The 12,435-nt window shown below is 37.7% G+C and overlaps 1 protein-coding gene across 3 annotated transcripts in view; it reads right to left on the minus strand.

Moving 5' to 3' along the window:
* Window positions 1-12,435, minus strand: part of ORC3 (origin recognition complex subunit 3) — a 91,311-nt gene that overhangs the window by 33,780 nt on the left and 45,096 nt on the right. For all 3 annotated transcript variants that reach the window (XM_045294334.1, XM_045294333.1, XM_045294335.1), the window contains 2 exons: window positions 10,460-10,593; window positions 9,901-9,964 (listed from right to left, as the gene is read on the minus strand). In XM_045294334.1, coding sequence (XP_045150269.1) covers window positions 9,901-9,964; window positions 10,460-10,593 — 198 coding nt within the window. The remainder of the gene's footprint in view (window positions 1-9,900; window positions 9,965-10,459; window positions 10,594-12,435) is intronic.

Here is a 12,435-nt window from a genome sequence, read left to right on the forward strand (position 1 = left end):
GTCCCATTGTTTTCTCCTCCAGCTTGTTTATCCCACCTATCTTATCTACATAGACCTGCAGAGATAATAATATGCACAAAAAACAAGACAGAACAAAACAAAGCAACAAAAAATGACATAAAAAGATAAGCCTATAACTAGTTCAAGGTCTGTTTGTCGAGTGTTTCCTGGTCCAGTTTGATGGGGTGCCACACTTGGCCCAACAGTCTATTTTTGCTATTCCCTGCGGACTTCATTGCTCTATTCCCCTTGCTGTTCTGTTGCACACCATGAGTGTTGTGGAAGTCAGATGGGGCACAATTCCCACACTGTGTCTCCAGTGTTGTCCCCCATAGTGCTATGGGTCAGCAAGGGACATCATGTCTCGTAGTGGGGCCGGCCCTTTGGTCCTCTCTGTGCTTTGGCTGCTCTGAGTGGGAATATTGTCCTCAGGGATTGGTGGGCCAGCATGTGTTCCACTCTCTCTTCCTCTCCCATGTGCTCTGATCAGACATGTTCCTCTCCCTGTAGCTTTAGTGCTGTCCACATAGTTGGGATTGGGGAGATTGATTCTTTTCAACAGAGACATATTTTGTCTAGGAATATTATTTCCCCCAAAGATAGCCATTTTTGTGTTCTTCTTGAAACATGAAAACCTCTCACTCTATTGGTTTTTGATAAAAAATGTAGACACAGAAACATTTCTCTACTATATGAAAAGTGAGCAAATACACCGCAATCCTTTGTTCCTTTTTGAACCTGCTCTAGCTTCTGGTTCTTTCCATTTGCTGTGCCTGATTCTCCTTCAGATTCTTACAAGCTCCATAACTCCCTTTAGATCTTTGGTCAAAACCCACGTCCTAAGTGGGGCCACTTCATGCTACTTCAGTCGCATTCTAAATGTCACACTCCGGCTCTATGTCCTTCTTTTCTGAGCACTTATCACTAGCACAGCAAGCACTGTTTATCTTGTCTAGTGCCTGTTTCCCCCGTGGAATGTACGCTGTACATGGGTTACTGCCTCTTTTATTTACTAGTGTAGTTTCAGGGTTTTAACCAATAGTTGGCATACAGCAGACACTCAAAAATATTTATCAAATGAAAAAGTACATTAATTAACAGGCTCACATTCTGACTCTCTTCTCAATAATAGGATAACTGCTTGTAGTCCGGCTGTATATCAGCTAAATCCCCACTAATTCAAAAGAAGTCAAAGTGAATTAGTAATGCAAACCGTCTCAATTTGCAAGTAATAGCTTTGGTTTTTAAAAAGCAGTAGGAACCTGAAATCACATTGTTGCTTACCAATGTATAATCCCCTCAAGCCAAACTCACTGCCATCGAGTCAATTCTGACTCAGAGTGACCCAACAGGACAGGGTAGAACTGCCCCTGTGGGCTTCTGAGAATGTAAATATGTATGGAAGCAGAAGGCTCCTCTTCCAACCACAGAATGGCTGGTGGTTTCAAACTGCTGACCTTGTGGTTACGCATAATACACCATCTTAAATTTTTAATCTGTAACTACATTAACTCTGTTAATCATTCATTCAAAAATCATTCATTACTGTTTACTAATAAGATATAGGGCCCCAATCATTAGTAAGCTTGTCCTTTGAGACGAAGCCAATATCTTCTATGTAAATCTTACATATATACAGATAAAGAAAAATGATTGGACAGTTACATTTTCCATGTTTTATTTTGTTTGTTTTTTTAATTTCTGTAGTATTGCTTTTATGTATAGAACTGTATGTATGAGGGTAATCAGTGACCTTGAAATGTAAAGGAAGAAGTAAAAGCCAATTTCCATTTTAAAATTCATTTCCCTGTACCTCACTGTTATACAAAGTTAGTAAAACAGGTCTCTACCGAGTTTTCAGAGTATGCGGTGCCACTTGTCCAAGTGCACAGTATTTTACTGTTCTCGCAACATCTTCTGAGTAGTTTCCTCAGCAGAGAACAATTTTGACTGGCAGCTTTTCTCAGATTTAGTGTATGACGGCAATCTCACAGAGTATCAGGCTTGTGTCGCATGTGTGCTAGCCCTCTCCTCTGACTCGCCTGTTCCTACCCCACTATCCCAATAGTGTAGATCAGGAAAAAGATCACTTGACAATTTAAATGACCAATTCCTGACACACTAGCTAATGCCATGCTCACTTGATTCAGTTTGGTTGACTGTAATGTTTCCCGTTTTCTTCTTTTTCATTTATTACTTTTTCTATTCAATTTTCCTCCTCCTTTTTCTCATAAGGTCTCCCAACAGAAAAAGAATGAAGCAGGAGCTACGGTGAAAAGCAAGTGTCCAAGAAACTCGCGAACTCCTTCCATGCCTTGTGCTCTGTGAAGGTACTGTTGCAGGTGAAAAGAAGTATTTGCACTGTTACCAGCTTGCTCTGTGGCAAGTTATTTCCTTTCCTTTTTCTGGGCCCTAATTCTGTACTTGTAAAATGAAGGTGCTGTATCAGGCTATCTTTCTAACAGTAATATATTTCAAATTTAAGAAGGTCAAGATTGACTTCCCACTCTCAATGGATTTAGAATCTACTTGGACAAATAAGCATGAGACTTGAAACATTAATAATATAAGGCAGAATAATATGACATCATCTGTCACCTGAATGGAACTGAATCTAAGTTTTCTACATAGCAGGAAGTTTAACTCTGTAAGGGCTGAAACCATGCCAAACAGCTTTATGGAAGAGTGGAATAAACATACACAAATGGGTTTTCTGAAATAAGCATATTGACTCATTCATTAAGTATACTGAGCATAATATACTGAGTATAACATCCTCTTAAAATCACCATGAAGAGCAAGTCAGTGGGAACAGAGACGCGAGGGTGGGATAGAGAGCACAGCACTGAAATGGCTTTTTGCTTTATGGCGGGGAAAATAAAATGTGCGTATATGGGGACCTCAGTATAATCAGTGTGTAACGGGAGCAGCTGACACGGCCCCCGATCACACAGACTGACACTGAAGCAGCCTCGCACCAGGTGGTTTCCCAGGCCTCCTACAAATGATCCCCACTATTAACTTGAAAGCCCTATTTCTGATTTTCTTGAGCATTAATAAAGAACTTTAGAGATTTTCCTGTCAGCTTGTACTATTCTTCAACGAAGTGTTGTAGCAGTATATGAGTTTCAATGTCAGGGCTGGATATTAATGTCAGTTCTTCCACTTGTTAACTGTGACATGTTAGACAGGCAGGTCTAATCCTTTTGTGATTCTTCTCATTTATACAAAAGGACAAAAACCTTTAACTTAAGAAGTGGCCTTGTTTTATAACAAGACAATGTGTAAAAATCACCTACTAATTGGCAAAAGCTGTTACTGTTCCCATATTATTCCCAAAACAGTTGCTCATGGGGTAAGAAACAGATTCCCGCCCCACCCCACCCCACTATTTAAAAAGAAAAAGAAATCTTTCTAGTACTGCAAGGACTAGTGGTTCTTATGATCAGATAACGATGACAAGCAAATATGGTGTGAGGGCACAAGCTTTTTCAATGTTCTCCTTTGCCTGGCTTGAGCCACATCTCAGCTACAGGCAGTAAGAAAAAAAAAAATCACATCTTTGCGATTTGGTGAATTGACAGTTTCTCATGGCATATTTTCACAAATGGAAAGTTTTTAGAAGTTAAAAAGTTTGATTACTAAAGCAACAATAAGGGGGCAGAGGAGGGGGAACAAAAACCAAGGCATATGGCAAAAATATATCCAAATCATTGATCTTATTATTTCCCCTGAAACTTATAACTGTCAAATACTATAACCCCTCTATCTTCAATTAAGTCTACGACACTAAAACAATATCTTAATAAGGAATCTAAATGATTAACCAGTTGGAAAAAAATTACTAACCTATTTAATGAATAAGTATTTAAAATCATACCATTCTAGAGCCAAAAACAACCTTACATGATTAACTCTGGGGGAGACTTGGCAAAAAGTTTGAACGAATAGGAGGAGCCAGTGCACCTCCTTGGGCTTACCCTGAGAAGAATTTGGCTCTCACTTGTTGGAGCACCTGCTTTGGCCAGTGAATCTAGCTGCACGGTACAACTGTTCAGGGGCCAAACTACGCAGATAAGAAAATTCACATCACCTCTTGCTCTTTTATCATTTTATATGATCTTCCAATGTCCCTCCAGCTTGAAATTCCTAGTGAATCTTCTAAAATGGTACATGGTTTTTGTCAGTATGTTATTATTTTTTAATTTTACAATACAATATTTAAAAAAAAACAACTGTGAAGTTTATTAAATTCCAAGCTGGAGGGGCCAGTCTGCCACCCCCACAGGGAAGCAAACTGAGAAGGAAAATGAGAGCGTGTGGGTGTGGACACAGCAAGCCCTGAGGACGACTGCAAGGCCACTAACAGCTCAGGACGTGATGTCCCCTTGCGGGAGCATACCACAACAGAGGACAATACTGGGAGTGAGTCCACTCTGACTACCCCCACAGTGGAGTGAACCAAGAAGGGAACATACGACATCAGTAATGGGAGCAAAGCCAAGCCACAAAGCCCCCGAGGAGCCCCCAAAATAGACTTCAGGATAGAAGGGGCAGTTCTCAGAACACTCCCAGGACTGGTAGTGAGATAGTCATAAAGGTCAATGGACAGACCTAGAGTTATCTATACCTTTTGGGGGTTTTGGGCTGGTATTTATTTTTGTTTTGTTTTTTTCCTTTTTATTCAATCTTTTATTTTCTTTTTGTATTGTCTATGTTATTGTTGGTTTGCCTACCTATATAAGATAGGCATGGGTAGCAAGTCCAAGAAGGAAGCTACAGGACCTGAAGGTAATGGAAGGACTTAGGGGGAAGAGGGAGTGGGGGAAGGGAGCGGTGAGCAAACACCACCATAGACAGGGGAACAACTAGGGAATTAAAACTAACAATGAGGAGGACGTAGAGATCCTGGTGATTTTGGAGCAACAGCAATTTAGCTAAGAGGAATTACTAAGAGGCAGAAAATGAGCAAGCAAGATGATGGGGCAGGAGGAAGGTAAAAGAAAACAGAGGAAAAATCTAGGAAGAAAAGCTATGGAGAGAAGTATAAAATTGGTGTGTACATATGTAAATATATTAATCCATAAAAATAGAGGCATTGGATTATGTACATATATTTATATGGCAATACACTGAGGTAGTATTTGGACTTAGGGCCTCTGCTCAAGCCCGCCTTCAATGCAAGAACACTTTGTTCTAAACAACCTGGCATTCTGTGATGCTCACCCTCCCAGCACAACCACTGAAGTCAAAGTGGGTGCACAAGCAAATGTGAAGAAAGCTGATGGTGTCTGGATATCAAAAGATATAGTGTCTGAGGTCTTAAAGGCTTCAAGTTAAACAAGCAGCCATCTAGTAGAGAAGCAACAAGCCCACATGGAAGAAATACACCAGTCTGTGTGATCATGAAGTATTGATGGGATCAGGTAACAGGCATCAGAAGACTCAAAACAAACAAACAAACCAACCAAAAAAGTAGATGATGGGTAAGAATGAAGGAGGCTAGAGCAGAAACCCCAAACCCATCTGTAGATAATGGCACATCCCGTCACAGAAGGGTCACAAGGAGGGAATGAGTCAACCAGGGCGCAGTATAGCTAGATGAAACACAATATTCCTCTGGTTCCACCCCCCCACTATCATGAACCCAGTCCTGCCTTTCACTTAAGGCTAGAGCGGAGTATGTACATTGGTAGAGATAAGAGTTCACGACACAAGGAATCCAAGTCAGCTAAACCCCTCAGGAAAAGAAATACCTGGAGAGTAGAGGGAAGATGGGGAGCGAAGTGGAGTAAGGGGGAACCGATCACAATGATTAACACATAACCACACACACACACACACACACACACACACACCCTAGGGGAGGAACAACAGAACCTGGGGGAAGGGAGACAGCGGTTGGTGTAAGATATGAAAATAGTAATAGTTTATAATTTATGAAGGGATCACGAGGGTGTGAGGGAGGGACAAAAGAAGAACTGGTATCACAGGCTCAAATAGAAAGTAAAGGTTGGGAGAGGGGAGGGAGGGGAAAAAATGAGGACCTGATGCCGGGGGCTTAAGTGGAGAGCAGATGTTTTGAGAATGACGAGGGCAATGAATACAAATGTGCTTTACACAACTGATGTATGTATGGATTATGATAAGAGTCGTATGAGCCCCTAATAAAATGATTTAAAAAAAAGTAAATGTTTAAAAAATAATGATGGCAACATATGTACAAATATGCTTGATATCACTGATGTATGGATTGTTATAAGAGCTGTAAGGGCTCCCAATAAAATGATCTTTAAAAAAATTCCAAGCTGGCAAAACTTTTGAAGCACTATCTCTAAAACCAGTAAGTTAATGGTTTGAGTGTTGAAGAGCTTTTTAAATATCTTGAGTCAAGCCAAAGAATAATTGAGATGAATCATTTATCTAAGCCTAAAGTCTAATAGGTTAGTTCTACACTTAAGGAAACAAGGTAAAGAACAATATTTTCTCCTAGGGAGTCAGGCTTGCTTTGTAGTTCTTCGAGAGATCTCCAGATTAATCGCGCTAGCATCACCTGAGGCCCTGGTAGAAAGGAGATCGGGAGGCACCACCTTGACTTGTGACTCTCAAACAACTCAGACTCCTATTGACCCTATATGATAAAGCAGAACTGCCCTGCAGGCTTTCCAAGGCAGTGACCTTTATGGAAGCAGACGGCCACAGCGTTCCCGTGAGGAGTGGCTTGTAGGCTGGAAGTACTACACTTCTGGTTACCAGCTGAGCACTTAACTACTGCACCAACAGGGCTCCTGAGCATCACTTCTAACCCATAAGACCAGAAGCGCTGTGGATGAAGTCCAGAAAGTTGTTTTAACAAGTCCTCCAAGTGAATCTCAAATGCTAAGTGTGAGAACCCATGGGATAGTTCATCAGGGCAGGAAGGAAAAGAGATTTTGGAGGCAGAAATAGGACAGACAGAGAAAGAATACATTTCTCCAGAGAATTCTTTGAGGTCTTCCTTAAAAACCTGAGTATAGAAAATGGGTACAAAATTATAAACTCTAACAATAGCCATGTCTATGTAGCTATATAATCAGTGTAATCACACACTTACTCCTTACCTATCATCTATTTCAGTATCTGGTATTTTGCATTTATGACCATAGTAAAAAGTTTACTACAACTATTTTGCAGATCGACATTTTGGGGGCTGATTTTCAGAAATACATTTCCAGTGTGAGTCTGGAACCTGCTGAAATGTGCTCAGCATCATAGTAACATGCAAGCTTCCACTAACAGATGGGTGGTGGCTACACTTGAAGTGTGCTGGCTGGCAACTGAACCTGCGCTTTCCACACGGAAGGGGAAAGGGTGCTATCATGGTCCCATCATTGCTATCAGTACTATTTTACACACGCATACATACACATATGGCATGAGCAATGTACATACTATTGTATAATGCGCAGAACCACCAGGAAGCTTCAAAATGTTAGGAGAAAAATTTCACTGTTTTTAATTTCATGTCTACTCACATTGGTATGTTAATTTTTATCACACTGAAAAATATTTAATAGAAACAACATTTTGCTAAATAAACTGATTATTCCAATAACTCTATGAGGAAATCATACTAGGACTATTCCACCGGATAGATAAGAAAACTGAGGCTTAAACAAAGTAAGTGGTTTTCCTACGCTCACATGGCCAAAGAATGGCGGAAGTTCAAGCGCAAGAATTCTGTGTTTAAGAACTGGGATTCTAGCTGTAAGAGCCCTCCACAAAATAAAATTAAAATTAAAAGAAGAAGAAGAGCTTCTGTTCCGAGTGTTCACAGTTTAGCAGCATCAGCATCTGAGGGAGAGCAAGAAAAGAACCAAAGGAAACAGAAGAAAATGAAAGAGTAGTGTTGGCTTGTTTTTTAAGTAGGGCAGAAATAAATCTGCAATCTTATGCTAAAAACAAAACCAAACTGGGATTTTTAACTATGTTACGTAAGATAATACTGATCACCAATTATTTTAATAAAATCATAAAAAAGTTATAATGAGAATAAAATATGGAAAGCTACATCTAACTAAAATAGAGAAATCAGGAGACAAACTGATAAATTTAAATATTCTATCAAAGTCAAATAAAACTCCCCTAAATGTTCTTATGGACATCATCTGGCTTTTGAACTTAGTAAGTAGCCCAGATAGAACTTTTTCAGAGTCAGAGTAATGTCTTTGTTCTCCTTCCTATTTCTCATTGCTGAATCTCAGGAAAATATGACCTTATGAGACCAAATAAACCATCTATAAATGAAAATGTGTTTGGAGTCAATGTAATACAAACCAGGATAGACCTTTAGGCATAGTAAAAAGTAGGGCTAAAAGTACTAAAAGAACAAGTCTCATATAAATAAATTCTTAGAAATATACAAAAAGCCACTTTAAAAATAGTGATAATTACGAGAATATTTTTATAATGGACGAGCCTACACACCTTCTCCCTTTGTCATCTCAATGGTTAAAAGTATTGTTTGAAAATGTATTCCTGGTATTTGAAGATACACTTTGGTAGAAAAGTTCTAGCAGGAAATGCACTTGGCAACTAGCTCATTCAGCAGACAGGTAATCTATCTAATGTTAACAGACCGAGTAAACATGCATACATCCTTTCTTACTGTTCTAAAACGTCCTCTCTACCGAAAAACCCTGCATTTGTTTGAAGAGTTCCTATCCTGCTATGAAAAGGTTACAGAAATTATTAAAGTGATTACTGACTCCAATCTAGAAGGAATTTTATAACAGTGTGGGGATTATGTATTAGAAAATATCTAATAAAACTATTCTCAAAGTTTTCTGAAACTCTGCAATGAAAGGGAGACAAATCATTATTCAGAACTACACAGAGCACAGTTCTTCAAAGAATGCACACTGCTCTGTCCACATTTTGAAAATAGTACATTTTGAAAATAGTACACAGAATAACAAAGCTCACACCCAGCACAGGGCTTAATTTCAAATCTCATCTTATTTTTATTATAATTTTCAAACAACTTTTTTCCTTAAAAAGGTAAGAGGTGTATGAAAATAAATGTCACATGGCACATTTTTAAGTATCCAACAGCAAGGAACTTAAACAAGATTCATTCATTAGAATAGCCTTGTTGGTCTTTGGTACTAGCATGGAACGATTCCCAGGAGTAAGTGCAAAGCAAGATGCAGAATACTGTGTATGATGTACTTATGTTCTATAAAGTTGAGCAGAAGTCCCTAACCTATGTGTAATTAATTGTATATACACACAGCATCACTACATAATAAACGGCTAACATTGGCTGCATGCAGAGGGAAAGCCTGTAGTTAGAAAACAGAGGTAGGAGGATTCTCTTCCTTGCATATCACTTGTGTTTTAAATTATATGCCATGTCCAAATATTATCTATTTGAGAAAGAAAAAATAATTTCTTCTTCTGATAGTCTCTTTGTTGTATGTCTAGCATAATTTTCTCAGTTCATACCTTCTTTCCCATAATGATATTATTTTTCAAATTGATTCCACTTAGCAGTGGGTATCCATGCTAAACTATATCCATATACAAAAGCCTTCAGAAGACCATTAAAATGAAAATGCTTATAGATTCCAACTATTTTATGGAAAGAAACATGAGTTCTAAAAGTACTTTCAAAACGGACTACAGTAGAAACCCAGTGTTCTGGTTAATATTTTTTTTCTCCACAGAAAAATCTTAACTTTTAGAGCTTGAGGCAGTGTATCATCCTAATATTCTAATTAAGTGCCATATTTCTAATTAAGTATTAGAAACAATACTTTAAAAATAGATTAAGATATATAGGTGTTCAGAAAATATTTTATGCAAACTCCTTTTGCAAGAAGGAAAGTAGGCCAATATTAAAACAAATACATTTCCTACCTTTAAAAATCTTTCATTGGTCAATAATGCAATTTGCTTCTCTGATGCTTGATTTTCCACATACCTAATTTTTACAATTCCAAAAACACAAGAAGAGAAAATTAAACATTCTCATTATCTAAATTGCATGTGTGTGTGTGTGGGGGGAGACTGCTCTTTCTAAATTGGTGGGAACATTCTTTAATTTCTTCTCAAAATTAAATTCAAGGTGCTATATCTTGATTCAAGGGTAATTTTTAACGCATTAAATCAGTTGCAACTCAAATTCTCGAGGTGTAAGTGTAAATAAATACTATAAACCAAACAGGAAATAATACTCCTGAAAACTAATTGTGGAAAACTCACAAATTATGTATCTTTGTAAAAAGCATATATACATACTAAACCCAATTTCCAAATCTCACAAAGAAATCCCACAATTAAAAACAGGAAGGCTTTGTTTTGCTCTAAACAATATATTTTGTTTATTTTTCCTTTTCCCATCACAAAAGTAACTGGATTAAAATCCTCTGGTTTCCCCTAAAGCCTATAAAAAATGTGTAAAATATCTACTTTTTACCTCCTAAAGGATGGAAGTCGTCGGATATTTTCACACTGATCATCTGATAAAAAGTTTATTCGTCTTTTGGCTTCTGGGAGGCTACAGCACAAAACACTGAGGGGCTGGGAATAGAAATGCTCTAATAAAGAAAGCTGAAAGAAACAGGAAATGAAAGATATTTATTATATTTTGGCAGTGAATCTTTTGGCTACGATTGTTCAATTTTTAGGTCTTCTTTTTTAAAGAACAAAAGGTTTGCTATTGCTAATATATTTAATGAAAATACAGTGATATTGCAAACACTTCAGAAGCAACCATATATATGCCTTTAGTATATAGAGATTCCAATTTGTGGGCAGGGTCAGAAAATATGAGAGGAAGTAAAAAAATAATGCTAAGGAGAGTCCCAGTTCACACATGCATGGGTGTGTTCCAAGTACAATGTGTCTAAAGACGTGTCTGTGATGAGTGGATGGCTGCAGGTAATATACTAATATACTAGGGTGCCTTTAAAACCAAGGTCCATCAAAACAGTGGCTCACAAAGCTTCAGGGCAAGTTCAGTTAAAGGCAGAAAAATCAGCTCACAAAGTTAGAGCAACTGTTTCCTGGGACTTCAAGGGGCTAATCTTGCTAGATTTTCTGCAATGATGTAGGATAATCACAGGGACTTCTAAAGAAGTTTCAAGAAAAACTGCCCCGGTGAGAAAAATAACAGAAGAACTGTGCCCCCATTTTTTTTATCATAACAATGCACCTGCTCAATCTTCAAGGGTAGTCAAAGGCTGTCCTGTTAAGAATTGTATAGAGAAACCTCATCCCATTTACCTTACAATCTTGATCTTGCCCCTTCAGACTTTCTATTCTCAAAACAAAACCAAAAAAAACCTTTCTAAAGTACACTGTTTGAGTACTATCAGGATACCAAAACTGCTGTTTTGTGCTAGTGTAAACAAAGAGTGCAGAATTCTTTGGGGGAAGGGTTAAAGAGACAGAAACACCACCTTCAGAAGTGTATACACGTAAATGTGCCAAGAAATAATTTTTATAATTTTTGTTTAAAAAATGTTTTGACTTAGTTTTGTATAAAATAAACATTCATAAGCAGAACTATTCATTATCTGTAAAAGAAATAAAGTCGTTCAAAATGTGGTGCCACCTAAAGGTTCAATAGATACCCAAATACATAGAAAAAATATATAAATCTACTATTGGAACAAAACTGGTCTTTTAAAATAGATAAAAATATCGTAATGGCATATGAACAAAAATAAATGAAGAAAATGTTTTACATCAAAAGACAGCAATGTATCAAGTAGATAAACATATTCTAGTAACTTGAATGTAAGAGACAATATTATACAACATGTAAGATAGCTCATAACATAATCCAAATGTTACTCTCTAAACAACCTTCTCACGATCCATTTGGTATTCTATTTATCTTGATATGCGAAAGAATGTTTCATATACATAGCCAACATGTACATTCTGATAGTCACTGGAAAATGGTATTCTCGTCACAAATTAATAAACTGACAAAGGTAAATAAGAGCAAAAATGATTTTTAGATCTTTAAAGGATTACATATGTATAAAGAAAAATATACAACAGAAACCATATGTTGCCCGCCAAGAAGAAAATATTCAGTACAAGGAGGCTTCAAAAGGCTCAGGGAAATGGAATTGAAAGGTAATGGAGTTTTCCATGAATTTTCTTTCTCAAGTCCCCCTTTACAGCAGGCCCTTTACAGCAAAAGTTTGCTGACTTTTAATACACAGCATTTTCTAGGTAAAAAGTGTATACTCCTTCATCAGATCCTCAAAGAGGTCCCCCTCTCCCAACTCCCAAAATGTTTACGAATCACTGGAATGGACGGACTTAGGTTTCCTACTGCTACTATCCTAATAAATATGTTTCCTATACTTTGCTGCAAAGTAACCTGACAGTGATACAACCTAGAACGACAGCAATTATTAAAAAGGCCTTAACAGT

The sequence above is a fragment of the Echinops telfairi genome, unplaced genomic scaffold (assembly GCF_000313985.2).
Source record: "Echinops telfairi isolate 266 unplaced genomic scaffold, ASM31398v2 ScPeMD7_3533;HRSCAF=4204_0, whole genome shotgun sequence".
Lineage (NCBI taxonomy): Eukaryota > Metazoa > Chordata > Mammalia > Afrosoricida > Tenrecidae > Echinops > Echinops telfairi.